The sequence below is a fragment of the Ictidomys tridecemlineatus genome, chromosome 14 (assembly GCF_052094955.1).
Source record: "Ictidomys tridecemlineatus isolate mIctTri1 chromosome 14, mIctTri1.hap1, whole genome shotgun sequence".
Lineage (NCBI taxonomy): Eukaryota > Metazoa > Chordata > Mammalia > Rodentia > Sciuridae > Ictidomys > Ictidomys tridecemlineatus.
This window is the reverse complement of record NC_135490.1, coordinates 4793496-4810501: the sequence shown is the minus strand read 5'-3', so window position 1 is coordinate 4810501 and position 17006 is coordinate 4793496. Positions and strand designations below refer to the sequence as shown.

The following is a 17006-nucleotide window of genomic DNA, read 5'->3' as shown; positions in this document are numbered from 1 at the left end:
ATCTAGACGTCCTGAAGATATAGCCATTTAAACACTAAAAATTAACCTTCTAGAAAAAGTCTTACCAATTATTATAAATTTCTTTTTAATTAGGGATTACCACTCAGAGATTACCTGGTTTTTGATGTCTTTAAGACTTACAATTTTATTTATATATATATATATATATATTTTGTTATGGATCCTTATATACTGATGCCTAAAGATTTCTGTCTATGTTAGACAGTAAATGGCAGCTGTGTCTATTACACAAACTGTAATACTATCAACTATGGCTTTTTTCTAAGGTAAACAACTTTCTTTAGAAGCCCTCTCCTTAGTCCCTTCTAACTTAGATCAAATAAACCATCACTGAGACACAGTTCTTCGAAATCATCTTAAAAACACATAACCAAGCCTGTTATAACTGTTCCAAGTTTAGAAGTAGACTCAATATTAAGAACTAATTTGATATGACTCTATATGGTTCCCAGGTTAAAGTACATCATGGTATATATTCAAGGAGTATGAAGTTAAAAAACAGATTTGGCATCTTTTCCTGCAACAATTATTTTTTAAAGTTTAGGGAATAATAAATGTATTTTTTGAAACAAGCATGGTTATGTTGTGGACTTGGATGCATATTCTAAGAATGTTGTAAAAAGGAATAAGATTTCCAAAATATGTCATGATCCTAATAACCGGCCCTGAGCTATGCCCTTAAACTTGAAATTTTTTTGTGGAAAAGTTTAACAACTAACTAAAGCAGTCAAAAGACATATGTTTTTTAATTGTCTCGCTGTTTATTCTCAGCTAGGTTTCAGATAGGTAATACTAGATTACAACTGACACAATAACATATTACCTTTGGAGTAACTATTCATATTTCACATTCTGGCTAAGTCAGAATTCTTCAACAGTGAACCAAACAAAGCAGGGTCACGCTCCCTCATAGTGAGGAGAGAGTGGAGGGATGAGGAGGGGCAGCCACCTTTTATCTCCCTCAACCGTATCATCCTGTTGTAACGCTAGTTCCTAACTCATAAAGTTCTGCTGTACAGAGACACAGCAACGCCACCCCTAAGCCATATTCACCACTGGGATCACGAGATAACCTAAATGTAAACTGCCTAAAACCCCCATCAGTAGATATGACACCTAAACAACTAGCCTCCAAGAGGTTAAGTAATTTGCCCACAAACTCACATGAACCAGGGTCCCTGACTTCAAAGCCACATCTACTTATGACAGTTGACTCACCACCCATGCTGTTAGTCAAGGAAATTGCCACCTAAACCCAGAAAAGGGAGCATTTGTGAGATTAAAGATAAATAGTGTTCAAAGCAGATAGTTAAAGAAGAATGAGGGGAAGAAATAGACTTTTGTCTTTGGTAACACTGGTAAGAAATAAGTTAACAAAAACTAAGAATGTGGAGACAGCAAGGGCATGCCAAGTGAAAACAAGGGATGAGGGAGACTCATTTACATGTCAATTCTATTTGAACGCCAGCCAGGAAACTCATTTATTCTGGCAGTCCTTGTGGAGGGTGAACTAGAAAGCCCAAGCTGAGCAGCGGTCTTTGAGATGTTCTTTCTGCCAATTACATTTTTCAGAGATATTTAATTGAGACTTTTAATATCTCAAAAGGGTTTTTAAAAGGGCATCTACACACAAGAGGCCAAGGAACCTAGTCTACGGTTAGGCTTTGAGAACCTCTGGAATCAAAAAACTACATGAAGATTTTATGGGTACGTTTTTCTGGGGGAAGATTCCATACCTTCCATCACATACTAACCAAAGCCTGCAATTCTAAAGTAATTTAAACTCATTCTTCTGGTATGTCCCCAAGTTGTGCATGTTTAGAAAGCATTCCAAAAGTAGCCTTCCCAAATTCCAAAGGCTGCCTGGTATCAGGACCCAGTGCTAAAGCAATGCAAGAAAGCCATGGGGCTTGGGGCAGGGAGTAGAAGGGAGTGGCTCTCTACAGGTTAGGGTGGGCCCGGTGTCGAGTTCATGCCACCACTTGCGACATTCCAATCCCAACACAGAAGGAGAACTGTTTCCATGTATCGTGTTTCCACAAATGCTCTCCCAGAAGTTCTCACTCCGGAGAGAGGCAGGGAAAGGCCAACAGAGTAAGCATGGAAACGGCAGTGGGGGTTATTCCTTTCTCATCACCACCACCACAGCCTCGAGAGTAGTCCAGGACGTGTTCTGCTTGTCAGTACCAGGACCTCATCTATTAAGAGCAGTGTTTCCACTAAAACCCGGAAAAGGGGAAGCTGGCAGGAAACTGAACAAGGAATTTCAAGAGAATTCTGATAAAGAAAATTCTATGTTAAATTAGTGACTCAGTCAATAATAATTGAAAAATGTGGGGTAAATAATGCTATCACAGGTCATTCCCTATGGTAGACCCATGAATGTCTTTTTTATTTGGATGCCTGGTAGAAATTCTTCCTCAGCACCAGGACAAGAATGGCAGGATTGTCCTACTGGTTAAAAAAAGGGCATCACGTCTGGGCAAGCCAGCATCCCAAGAGGCTGTTATTTCTACTAAAGTCAAATGTAATTAGATCAAATAATCTGAGCCAGTCCCATTAATAAAGTTGGGAAAAATACACAGATATGTCACGATTCCTATCCATACCTGTTTCTCCAGCTCTGATCCTATCCATCTGAATGTAGTCATTCATATGCTAAATTGAGAAAAATTCACTTCAACTGCTTTCACTTTCTACACTTACCTAAGGTAATAAAAGCAACAAGATCATGAGGACAGCTGATAGGAAAAAACAAAGGAAAGCCATGGGCATTCGTGATCTTCCATGAGAGCTCTATCATTGATCCAGTGGTTTTTAGCTTTGGGCATACTGTATATCTAAAAGTAATTTAAAATGGAATTTAGGAAGCATGCATCAAAAGTAGCTACAGCTTTGAAAAATATGGAGATTTTTGTTGTTTTTTTTTTTTGACTAAATTATTTGAAGAAAAAAGTGCCTTAACCAGTGTCACTCTCCTGGTTTTGATACTGGCTACAGTTTTATAAAATGTTATCATTGAGGGGGACTTGGTAAAGGGGTTATGGGACTAGATGCACTATTTTTACAAATTCCTGGTAATTATTTAAAAATGAACAGCTTTTGAAAAGCACCTTGACCTAATTCAAAGTCTACTAGAGACAGTTTCCTGTGATTTCTCTGACAGAGACTAGCAAGCTGGAGCTAAAACTAAGGCATGTGAAGGGGCAAAAGGAGGTGGACCAGTGAGAACAGAAGCCCATGATCAGCAAGTGTGCAAGTGCATGCACACCAGCCCAACTGTGCAGGCCGCAGTTAGGAGTGCACAGGGTGCACCCACTTTGACCTACCACCTGCACCTGCAGACAGCTCACAAAGAGAAGAATGGACAGTCTCAACAGTTACTCTAAGGAATAGGGGAAAGCAAAGAAACAACTCATTTACAAAGAAGTATAGACAAATTCAGAACTTTCACATTACTGACTTTCCAAAAAGTAAAATCACAAAAATACAAGGACAGATAGAAAATCTGCATAAAAAATGCCCGTTTTAACAACTAGAAAAAGACCCCACTTCATTTAAATATATTAAAGTATTATTTTGAATGCCCACGAACCATTTGTAGAAAAACCTAAATCTCATGCAAATGAAATACAAACCTGTGCTTTGATGATTTGCTAAATATATTATATTTTCTTTATTTTTTGGCAAATCTCCATATAGCAATATCTAAAAGACAAAAAGAAACATTACTTTGATATTTTAAAACACATACTACTGTAATATACAAACTAAGACAATGTGAAAAATTTGACACACATGTGATGTTGTAAATATATCCATAATTAACGAAAATTAAATTTCTCTCAGAAGCCTCACAGATCATAAATAGCTCATGCTTATAAAGTAGACAAACGTAGGGCAGGTTAATGGTCATAGCATAAAACAGAATGATAAACATCCTCCAGAAAAAGGCTACAAGCATTAACTGATTACTAGCAATATATAAAATTTTTCAAAAGATACCTCTTCCTTCAAATAGCTTGCAAGCTAGTGGAAGAGACAGACACGTACACAGCAACTGCAATGACAACATAACACACGTATAATCAAAGTACAGTATATTTTAAAGAACTACAAGCTGCAAAGCTGTGCATTTCATAGGTGTGATTTCCAGGGACAAAAGGAAAATGTTCACAAACATAAGATCAAATGAAGCAGCAGTGCTGGAGTCCTGCTGAGGCACACCAAGCAGTGTTGTGGGGAAAGCCCAGAGAGAGGAGCTGGTAAACTGGAGCAAGGAGGGCAGAAGGGAGACTGCACTGAACGTCAGGTCTTTTGAGTACCAAGTAAAAGATTACCACTGTATTCTGTAAGTACCAGGGAAACATGGCCTGGTGATCAGAACTCTGTATCTCCATTAGGAATTGATGCCCTGAGAGCTTCTAGTCCACCTGTCAGCTGCATTTCTTAAATCAGGTGGCAGAGACATAGGGTTCCTTTTATTAGACCTTCTGAAGTTTTACATGTCTTAAGTAATCCATGATAAATAATTTAAAGAAGCTGGCAGTACACTTCTAAAGACTTCAAAGGAATGACTGTTAATGGTGGGTTTTGCTTTTTTTTTTTTTTAATACCTTCATTTTATTTACTTATTTTTATGTGGTGCTGGGGATCAAACCCAGTGCCTTGTACATGCTAGGTGAATACTCTACCACTGAGCCACAACCCCAGCCCTTGCTTTGTTTTTAATTCAGGGCTTTTCTGTTTTTGTTCCTTGTCATCATGGAGTATGCAAGCTTATGAATTAGCTAAGACTTTTTAGATCTAGCTCATCCACAGGGGACTTTCTTTATTCATTAGCATCTTAACAAAAAAGAAAGGACATTAATGCAATATCTTTGTAGAATATACAACTAGGTGACATAAAGTTCCAAAGGTCAGCGACTCAGACTGAAGTTTCTTCTATCTTTGACAACCACATAGTGTTATGAATCTAATAGGTATAAATATATGCCCAAATTTTTAAAATAAGGTTTATCAATGGCATACATAAATACAGTAAATACAAATAAAACCAAATGATTGATCTGTGCAGGGTTAAGACTGGAGGGACTCCAGATTGTGAGCCCAATCCCTTAACAACGAGCACAGGACTTCTTCAGGACCCTTGTGTACACACTCAATTTAAAAGTACTGCAGATATGTAGCAGTGTTTCAGGTTTCACTTCCTTGGGTAGAATATCCAAGGTTCTTTAGAGACATGCCTAGCTCCCAAGCTGAAGGCAACACTTGAACCATCCAAAGGCTCCTTTCTCACTTTCTTGCAGAGATCTACTAAGAAACTGCTAAGCTGCAGCCTTTGAAGATTGATGGCAAAAAAAACTATTAAAAAGCAGTTTTCAGGGCTGGGGTTGTGGCTCAGTGGCAGAGTGCTTGCCTGGCACATGTGAGGCACTGGGTTCAATTCTCAGCACCCTGAATCAATAAATAAAATAAAGGTCCATTGACAACTAAAAAACAAAAAAAAAAAATGTAAAAATTTTTTTAAAAAGCAGTTTTCACAAGATTACAGATTATAGTGCCATCCACAGGAAACATAGCACTTCAAATTTTTTAATAAACCTAAACATATCTCATTTTAAAATCAAACAAGCACATTGAGGGTAGAGAAGAAGCACAAAAACAAGCACAATCATCTAAGGTTTCTCAATGTATGCAGAGGACTGAAACAGTGTGTCCAGCCTTGGTTTTACACTCAAGCAAGCTGAGGTGTATAGAAACCAAGTTTCTTGTTCAAAAACCCCTGAGTAGTTAACCATACGAACAGCTTAAAAATACTACATATCACCACTTTTGGGGCTCCAAGCCAGCTTTAAAATACTACAATTTTCTATTTTTGTTTGGGAATACACCATGAACCTAAAAGCTTTGTATAAAAGGCCATCTTTTCCTAGTAGATATTTCTACTTTTGCCAATGAATTTCTCTACCCTTAAAAAAAATAAAAAGAGCACACGATAAATACATCAATGGAACAAATAAAGCATACAGACTACTTAAAAAAAAATTTTAAAAAACTTCATAATTGTAGTCCCTACAAAACTAATGTTCCCACTTTGAAATGGCTTATAAATAACTGTTAACTTCAGTATTTTAGTTGATTAATTCAAAGTTAAATTTGCTCAGTCTTTAAAAACCAACCTTTAATGGAAGCTAAAGAAAGTATAAACAATTCAACTGGGTAAAATGAACAGGGAAATGCAGTTCAATTGTGACATTTACTAATAAAGATTTTTCTTCCATATACATATCATATTGAAAGAAATGATATTTCCAACTAAAATGCAAAAGATAAGCCTTTAACAAAATATAATTTGGAATCTCAAAGTAGGTATTTGGATGACAGCCTCTTCTCTAAGATTTTCCACTCATGGCTCAAACACAAACTGTTTGGAATTTAAGAAATAAGAAGTTACAAAATACAAGAAGAGCCTGTCATAATTAAGACTTAAAAGATCTGAGATAAAGCAAGTGAAATGATAAAGTAAATCTTAATGTAACAGAGATGTAAATCATTACTAAGTATTTAAATAGATGCTGATAAACCAAAAACAAGAATGTATAAGTTCAATGCTGGCTCACTGAATGTACTCAATTTTTAAGATCCTACATTTCTGAGGGTCCAAGTGTAAACAAGCATTTCACACTAAGAATTATAAAATTTCTTCCATTCACTTAAGTGGAAAGGTTATGTGTTTCAGTCTACTAATGTGGTGGTGGGGGGAGTTTCATTTGAAGAATACAGATTTTCAAAAATATTTAATAATCATTATCTTATTAAGAAGTATATGACTGGGGCTGGGGTTGTGGCTAGAGGGAGAGTGCTTGCGTAGCATGGGTGAGGCACTGGGGTAGATCCTCAGCATCTCATAAAATTAAAAAAAAAAACAAGTATATGACTGAGGACAGTAGAATGAATCAGACATTATTACCCTATACACATATATAACTATACAGCCAGGGGTATTTACATCATGTACAACCAGAAGAATGAGAGATTATACTCCAACTATATATGATGTATAAAGTGCATTCTACTCTCATGTATAACTAATCAGAACAAATAAAAAGAAGTATAAGATTGAGATAGCTATATATTTTCAAAAATTTAAAAAAGCTCTAAAAAAGAAGTATAAGATTGAGATAGCTATAATATTTTCAAAAATTTAAAAAAGCTCTGAAGAACTTAAAAAAAAATTTCTCACAAATTACGAGATCATTACATGATTGCCCCCAGCACACCTACACTCCCTCCAGTGATCACCAAGTCAGATCACCTGTGACACACCCTGTTCTCAGCCCGCTCACATCCCAGGGCATGGGATGTGCTCGGCTGACAGTCACGTCCCTCACGGCCTAGGAGCTTCTCATTTTTCTACCCCCAGAGCCCAGGATCCCAGATTCAACAGATGTTTACTGAAGCACCGAGTCTGCACTTTTGTATTCCACAGGTATGTAAACCTATACCTCATTTTCAACATAAAATCAGTTTTTTAATAAATATAAATAAAGCAATCTAAATATACCAGTGAACTTTTAAAGTCCTAATGTTATGAATCTTCTTGCACTCTTATTTTAAATTACACTAGCAAAATTTCGTTGTTGTTTTGTTTCTCAATACTAGGGACTGAACCCAGAGCCTGGAGCAGCTTGGCAAGGGCTCTACACTGAACTACATCCCTAGCCCATATTAGCCACTTTTATGAATACATCTTACAGATAATTTGTTTCTTCAAAACAAAGCACATGAACACCTAAGTGTTGTGAGGGGGCAAAATTGCAACATATGCAGTCAAGGGGAGAAATAAAGAATGTCTACATGCTTCTGCCCCTTTCAATGCTTTATTCACTCAAATTACTCAATACAATTTCACTCTATAGGTTCTTAATCAAGAAAACAACAATCCTTAATGCTAGGCACTGCAATAGACATAATCCGTTCATAGCAAAATTTCTAGATTAATCAATTCACAGCAAACAATTCTAGATTAATTCTAAGCACTGCAAACACATTTAATCATGACAGGCTAATAAAAGACATTCCCTCTGTGTGCTAAGTTCAAAAGTCTCAAGCCTTAGGCTTTATGTCCAGCAGATGCACACTCACTCAGACCGTGGCCACCAGGTCTGGAGCCAAGGCAGGGTTTTCCTGGCATGGAGTGGACAAGGGGTTGAGGAGAGGGTCATAGGGAGGAGTTGCTGCTCTCACCAAAGACCAGGTGGTAGAGTTTGAGAGCGGTGAGGATCACCCAGAGGGTCAGGAAACAAAGACAAGTGATGGGATGTCAGGTCCTCATCAGGCTCTCTAGCTGAGTGCATCCTTGTTGTTTCGGCTGGCTGAATCCCTGTTCATTAGCTCTATTATTAGTAGTAAATTCTGGGGCTTTGGAACTCCCCTTTCAATCCTTAGCAGCTACCACTGGATTTCTCAGTGACATCATTTACCCTGGGGTCAGAAACATCTGTCTGATGGTCTCTACCCTGATCTTCTACTGATTGCAAGGACAGCCTGCCAGGGGCTTTACTCGTTTAGGGGAAGTAACTTGTTTGAGGCCTTACTGGAGGGCTCTATGGGTATGCCTGGTGAGACTGCAGGTGTCAGACTGGAGCTTTTAAAATGGAGTTGCTTGGGCGCAGGCCTAAGGCCATTTTCACACTAAAGCTCTAGTTTGTTGCTCTTTTGAATTTTATAATTCTTTAGGTAATTATAGATTGATCATAAGTATATCTTCACAACTGATTGTTTTAGGTTCATATCCATTTTTTAAAAAAACTCATAAAAAATCCCTTTAAAGAATAATTTTCTTTTCATTTAATTAATCCAGAGGCAAAAAAAAATTGTTTTTGAATAATAACTTTCATGGCAAATGATACACTAGTTCTTATTCTGCTTCAAATAAGTGTACCTTCACAAACTGGCTTTCTTTCACCAGGATTGGATTAAATGTAGACTATTTTCACTTTATTTCATCAGATTGTTAATTTGTTTTTAATTTGCTTCCACTTGAGGACTTTCTCTTTTGTCTTATAACAGGCAGTAAATGAAATTAAAGTTTTTAATACCCAAGGCCTCCAACTATCACCCCCAATTGGGGACATAAAATATATAGCATTCTTGGTTGTTAAAAAAAAATGCATTCATTTATTTCAATGAAGTCCATTTTCCTCCAGCATGTAGAACCTGAAACATGATACATATTTAGAAAACAAAATTCCTTGTCTTTAAATACAATGATGTTGAAAGGAAACATAATATGCCACCTCAAAACACCACCACTATGGCCTAATAATTTAACTAATGGCAACTGAGAAACAGCAGGCACAGAAGAAGGCTCTGCCTGCAACCCGTCTGCCTGAAGGCAGGGCATACATCTCCCTGTGTAAGGTGACAAGATGGCCCTTTGTAAAACCCTTCCCTTCTCATCAGGAAGACCAGAAACTGCCATTCCGAGTGAGTCTACACAATAAACCATACTAAACCACCCATGTATGCCCTACATTTCCTGGTCACTGTCCCCACAATGTACTACCCACAGTAGCCAAACGCCCTTTTTCTTTTGTTGAGTCACTTCTTCACTGAATCTGAGCCCACCACCTCATCATGAGAACTCGACCTGAAGTCTTGAACTTAACACACCTATCTGTAGAATAAATGCATGTAAACTGCTTCACAGAATGGAAGAAACATGTAACCCCTCAAAAAAAGTGTCAGTCTGCTGTTATTATCCAACACCAAAAACTGTTTCATTCAAAAGTGTTCCGTGATTAATAGATAAAAGAGACAGCTGCCTAGTCTATTTCCCTCTCCCCAAAAAGTCTCTGAATACTAGCAATGCAGGTATAATTTTAATTTAAATGACTGTATATACTATTTATACTCTATGCTTTCAATCATTTGAAATGAATCATAAACAGAGTGAACGAGTTTTAAAATGGTTTTGTTGTTTGTTTTGTTTTGTTTTTGGTACTGGGGATTTATCTGTGAGCTTTACCTCTGAGCTACACCCCAGCCCTTTAAAAAAAAAAAAAAAATATATATATATATATATATATGTATATATATGTGTGTATATATACATAAAAACATATATACAATATATTTTGGTTGTAGTTGGACATAATACCTTTATTTTATTTATTTATTTTTATGTGTGCTGAGGATCAAACCCCGTGCCTCGTCCATGCTAGACGAGTGTTCTACCGCTGAGCCACAACCCCAGCCCTTTTTATATTTTTATTTTATATTATTTGGTACCAGGGATTAAACTTAGAAACACTTAACCACTGAGCCATATCCCCAGCCCTTTTTATTTTGAGACAGGGTATTGCTAAGTTGCTCAGGGCCTAGCTAGGGTGGCTTTGAACTTTGATCCTTCTGCTTCAGCCTCCAGAGCTGTTGGGATCACGGGCATGCACCACCATGCCTGGCTTTATTTTTTATTTTGAGACAGGTCTTACTAAATTGCTGAGGGCCTGAGTTGATGAGGCAGGCCATGAACCTGCAATCCTCCTGTCTCAGCCCCTGGAGTCACTGGAAGGAATTATAGCGTACACAATCATGCCTGGCTTAGACGTACTTTTAAATAAATTTTTAAATGTATTTTGATGCCAAAAAGAGTCTTGCCCCAGGTAATGACACTTTGGTCCACCAAATGGTACTCCCAAATGATTAATAACGATGCTGAGAAAGTCCTATTGCCTAGTGACAACAGCCGTCTTAGTGACTGCATATAACTATGTCTGTGGTGATGTGGTGTAAACAAGCCCACTATCACATAAAGTACAGCCATACAATTGTGTATGGTAAATAACACTTATTAATCAAGTACTGTTAATGGTTTGTGTTTGCTATCCTACACTTTTTATTGCTATTTTAGAGTGTATTCTACTTACTTATGAAAAAAATTTTTTTGCTGCGTTATGCCTGCACAATGCATATTCACAGCATCAAGAAGCCGTGTGATATTTAAATCACCTGATGACATACTTCTCAAAACATATATCCCTATTGTTAAGCAACACATAACTACATTACCAAGTAAACAGTAAGAGATTTGTACTATAAAGTATACAAACACTGTGGTCCTATGCTTGGTCCAAATTAAAATATTTCATCAAACAGTAAAATCATGATGCCTTTCTGAAACAAGAGTGAATTAGTAAATAGTTATTTGTATAATAATCAGAATGCAAGACAATTAACACAAATCTAAATCAAATTTGATCTAAATCAAACCTCAGATTACAACACTCTTCTATACACATGCACATTCCTTGGTACTGTTTTTATTTTAAGAGTGTATTTTTTTCCCCTCAACACTCCGATGCAACAGTCAGTTAGGCAATTTCATTATCTCATCTAGTCTTCAAAACAGCACGACAAAAATATTCCAGTTAAGGATGAGAATACTGAAGTTGAACTGCTGACTTTATTTAATGGGCACTACAACTGTAGAAGAGAAATAGAAATTAAACCTAAGTTTCTCATCCCAAGATACCCAAGTATAATAGTTTTATCTATTATTATCTGTAAAGTTTCCAAATAAAAAAGTCAAGGCTTTCCATATGTTACTGAAAAAAAGAACCAAAAAATCTTCCTACAGAAATACATGTTAAGAATGGGAACAAAGCGGTTTGTCAGTGCACAGGTGGCATGCGTGACACTGCATCCACAGACAAAATCTCCTGCTAACATGAGCAACAGCTCCACCAGGGAAGGACACTCGGGGATGCAGGTGTATGACACCGTTCTTTCCAAAGTTCTTTGCTAATCTCTTTATTTTGGTCTTTACCTCACTATACATTCAGGGTTTTTCTCTTTTAATCAACTTCTTTCTGTACTGCTAAATGATGCTATTTGAGGCCAGAGACTATTTTATTAACCCAAAACATTAGCACCTCTGTGGTTATTACCTAATATGAGGCTGAAACTTAATATTTAACTCTTCTTTCCAGGTCTTGTCAGCCCTCATTTCTCTCTGCTTCTAGAATTCTCACCCCAAGATAGGAGAGAGCAAAGTTGTCTTCCAGATAGCACTTGCATTTATGCATACATAACTGTCCTCTAAAATACCCACGCAATGCTCTACTGTGGATTTTGTTGCTAATTCCTAGAGAAACAGAGGAAACAAAATACACCTTGGAGAATTACATAAAACTACAGGCTTTTACTGACAACTCAACAACCCAGTTTTGTGTTGTTTCTGGCAGTCCCAGTATACCTTCTTGTACACTGTCTCCAGCCTGACTCCTGAGGGTGGAGCTCAGGGCTCTTCCCTCTTTAGTTAAATAAAGAATGAAGAGCTTCACTAAACCTGTAGTCCCTGCTGGGCCAACCAAAGCTTGTCCACTAGTCAGGCCATTCAGGAATCCCCATTCCTTATAAGTGACTTTCATCTAGACATCCACAGAAATTCAGAGTGGCATTTTCTGTAGAGTCTTGTGGCTTTTCTGTTAAAAGGGAAAAACCAACTCAAGTTATTGACTCTCCTCTTTATTTCATTTTCTGGGTTTCACATTTTATTGGGCGAAGGTGCCTCCTCCCTGTCAGTGGAAGTGCTCAGTTTCTTCAGCCACTCCAAGCTGGGGCCCTGGGGGTCCTGGGGGTCCTGGGCCCGTCAGGCATGTTCCCATCATCTCGGAGAGGCACTGGGTGTTGCAGGGTGTGTCCTTGTTGACCATGATGCAATCCCTCATGTAGGGGCTGAGTGGGGGCAGAATCACAGAGAGACTTCCAATGGCGAAGGACACGACCAGCGGCGGCTCCTTGGCCCAGGCATTCTTCAGAAAGGCGGGGAGTTTCTCAGCCATCTTATTCCTGGCCGACTCTCCCCTTTATTGCCAGTTCCAAGAGCTTATAATTTATAGAGGAGTCAATATATATATAATAAGAGATGCTAATTTCATGTCAAAATTATGTTAATGTTACACAAAAGTAACCTAGACCTTGAGATGGGGTGAGACCTCCACAGACGAGGAACAGCTGAGATCTGAGATAGAATTAAGTATACAGAAGAGTGTTCCAAAGATACACTGTTGAGAAGATTTTGCCAAAGAAAGAAGGACAAAGGGAAGGAGGAGGAGGAGCTGGGCTAGAGTAAAACCAAGGAAAGGAGCCAGAACAGAATTTAGCCAGACTCGAATGCTGTGCTTAAAAGCCTTCACATTTGTTCTCCTATCAATAGAGAATTTCTTTTCCCTAAACACACCATGTTACTATGTTACTTGTATTCCAAGTAAAAATTCAAAGTAGTTCATGACAACTGATAAGAGCATTCTTGAATAACCCCAGCAAAGAGTTAAGAGTTCCTTTATCTGTTTCACAAAGCTAATAAATGCAACACACCAACAATTTCAGATTATTCTCTATTGTAATCGTCTGTCCTTGCTTTTCCTAGCATGAATATTTTGAGAACAGGGAACACATTTCAACCAATATAACCATAAAACCTGACAAAGCTTCTTCAGAACAAGGTGACCTTGAAGCTAGACTGCCTTGGACTAAATAAATCCTTGCTTGGGGATTACAGGCAGGAACTACCTCTGCCTCAGTTTCCTAGCTATAAAAAGGGAAGAACAGTGTCTACATTGCAAGAATGAAAAGATCACATAACAGAACCTATACATGGTAGGATTCACTACGTTTGCTAATGCTCCCTTGGTTTTTCTTTTCTTTTTCTCAATTCCAATCCAAGGCCATCTGGCTCCTTCTAAAACAGATCTGGAATTCTTTCACACCTTGTGATGTCTATCTTCCTACCACTCAGCCACCACCTCTCACCTAGATTACCACAGTATCTTCCAAACTAGCCCTTTTTTGGAGTCAACATGCAAAACATGTCACTTGCTCAGGGAAGTTTTTCCAAACCACCACCTCCTCCCACTAGGCTAAACAAACTCACACAGAACAGTAAATTGTAATTCTCTTGTTGTGCTTACTTTCCCCACTAGAAGACAAGAACAAGACCATGTCTCTATTTTTCTTCACCCTTTCATAACCAGTACAGTTCACCCAGAAAATTGTACACACACAAATATTTGTTGGATGGATGACTGATTAATTACTAAGTTCTAGAGCCACCTTATTGAAAAATTATTACTGAGTACTGAATTTGTCAAGCTATTAATATCAACTTCTGTTTAAGAAACATAAAATAAGAAAATTAACTTATAGTACTACTTAAAAAACATCAGCATCAAAATTAGACAAACATATGAAGGAGGAAACGCAAACTGAAGTCACACTGTCCTTTCTTTCCCTCATGATGGCACAGGAGAGCTATGCAGGGTCACTATTAAGTACTCCTGAAAAGTTCATTTAATGACAGAGTCTTCCCCTAGTTCAAATATTTATATAAATGCTCTTGGAAGACACCTAAAATTACACACCAGACCATTATACACCTGAGAAAGTGGAGGCAGGGGAGGAGGAGAAACTAACTTCCTCGAAATACTCTGGCAGTGTTTGAATGTGTTACTGCATCTGTGATTTAAAATTTAAAATCAAGAAGTTAAAAAACTTTACACAAATGCAACTTAAATAACTGGTTTATTTATAGAGGTTTACATCTGTAAAAAGTGTAAAACAAAGTTCTGTTGACATCTTTAAGATTTTCTTATCTCGCTAAGATTCCCTAGCAAGACCTATGTTGTAGACTGGAATTGTATTGATTGGAATTGGTTGATTTCCTATATCAAAGGTTGCCCAGTTCTGCTTAAGCAAGCAAATGCAAAGGCACACCCAAGCCCCCTAGTCTTCCTCGCCCAGCCAAGCCTAAGGGCACCCCTTAAGGTCTTCTGGTGCATGCTAAACGGAGGGAAAACTGAAAACACAATCCACTCACATTCTGTTCTAAGACTAGGAATACTAGGAAGATTCTGGCAGAAGGTGGAAAGAATTCAGACATGTAATAAGGCAGGATTAGTATAGATGAGGTGTATGATGTCTCCTTCAATTCCAAATAAGCATGTTCAATTCCAAGAGTTTAGGTGCTTTTACAGCAAGATACAGAACGCACACTTATTAAGAGTTTAGGACTCAGCTGGGCGTGGTGGCTCAAACCTATAATCCCAGCGGCTTGGGAGGCTAAGGTAGGAGAATCGCGAGTTCAAAGCCAGCCTCAGGAATTTAGCAAGGCCCTAAGCAACTCAGCAAGACCCTGTCTCTAAAATAAAATATTTTTAAAAGGTGTGGATATGGCTCAGTGGTTAAGCGTCCCTGAGTTCAATTCCCAGTACCAAAAAAAGAAAGGGGGAAAAAAAAACAGTTTAGGACTCTTTTGATGAAGTAGTACTACAGAAAGATTATAAAGAGTTTTTAAATAGGAAGTCTTATCATTGTCTTTGAGGATCTTGAAAAACATGTCAGTTAAAATATGAATCATTAAAGAAATTAGAAGTATTTGGAACACATCCTACAAACATCAAAATCTGACTTAAATTATTTATCTTGCTTCCTGTGTTTTTCAAACTATTTTACACTTAAAGCAGTTCAGCTGAAAAGCTGCTTATTTTATATAAACTAAGACTCTCACACTTTATTGTTACAATATGTTAATATTAACAAAGGAGGGGATTAGCAGCCAGAGCCATTCATTTACTTCAAAATGTATTTTCAAAATGGAAAATACATTTTGAAGTAAATTCCAAATGTTACCAACCAATTGAAGCAGGAATAAAATGGTGACTAAAATACTCTTTAGGTGTCAACAAAAAGGCATGGATCACATCACTAGACTATTGGCCTGCAATTATCAATGGTCTATTTTTAGTGTTTTTTACTGGAATAGAAAAAGAGACCAGTTATAAAAAGAAAGTATTCTGACATGGAAACAAATTGTGGTCACTTTTTCAGTTTCACAAAACAGGTTAAGATTTTCCACTATCTATCACCTCTACTTGTTACTGTCTGTAAACTACCTCCACATTAGCATACACCTAGACTCCTGTGATGGAAGTGAACGTAAATGCAGCTTCGCCTCAAGACTGCAGCAATGAAGTTGCCCTCATTGCCCTCAGGAGTCTAGCCACACCTTCTGCCATCCAGCTTCCCATACAGCTTCCCACAAGCTTGCCTTCAACTCTGGCTCAAGGACACACATCGGGGCTTCTTATTTGGAATCCAGGCACCCCATATTTAAGTTCCAACCTATCCATTTTTTTTAAATATGTTCACTTGTAATAATATATTTTTTAAATGATTTTTTTAAATACATGACAACAGTGGAAGGCATTACAATTCTTATTACTCATATAGCGTGCAGTTTTTCGTATCTCTGTATATAAAAATGTTCATGTCAATTTATGCCATTATACATGTTTTTTTGCATTACAATTCTTAGTACACATATATACCATAATTTTTCATCTCTGTTTGTATATAAGGTATGTTGACACTCAATTCAAGTCTTCATAAATGTACTTTGTATAATGATGACCATCACATTCCACCATCCATACTAATCCCCTTCCCCGTCCCTTTCCCCTCCCACCCCTCTTCCCTATCTAAAATTAATCTCATCCTCCCATTCTCTCCCTCCCTACCCCACTATAAGTCACCCCCCTTATATCAGAGAAAACATTCAGCATTTGTTTTTTTGGGATTGGATGACTTCACTTAGCATTATCTTCTCCAACTCCATCCATTTACCTACAAATGCCATGATTTTGTTCTTTTTTAATGCTAAGTAATATTCCATTGTGTATAAATGCCACATTTTTTAATCCATTTATGCACTAAAGGACATCTAGGTTGGCTCCACAGTTTAGCTATTGTGAATTGTGCTGCTATAAATATTGATGTGGCTGTGTCCCTGTAGTATGCTTGTTTTTAAGTCTTTTGGGTATAGTCTGAGGACAGGAAAAGCTGGGTCAAAAGGTGGTTCCATTCCCAGATTTCCAAGGAATCTCCATACTGCTTTCCATATTGGCTGCACCAATTTGCAA

The 17006-nt window shown here is 37.6% G+C and overlaps 1 protein-coding gene and 1 pseudogene across 4 annotated transcripts in view; both read right to left on the bottom strand.

The window, feature by feature from the left end:
• Positions 1–17006, bottom strand: part of Agpat5 (1-acylglycerol-3-phosphate O-acyltransferase 5) — a 60223-nt gene that overhangs the window by 35348 nt on the left and 7869 nt on the right. For 3 of the 4 annotated variants that reach the window (XM_078030765.1, XM_078030763.1, XM_078030764.1), the window contains exon 2: positions 3660–3729. The exons of the other annotated variant lie outside the window; for it this stretch is intronic. In XM_078030765.1, coding sequence (XP_077886891.1) covers positions 3660–3729 — 70 coding nt within the window. The remainder of the gene's footprint in view (positions 1–3659; positions 3730–17006) is intronic. 4 annotated transcript variants of the gene reach the window in all.
• On the bottom strand, positions 12387–15520 carry LOC101977393 (NADH dehydrogenase [ubiquinone] 1 alpha subcomplex subunit 3 pseudogene; annotated as a pseudogene).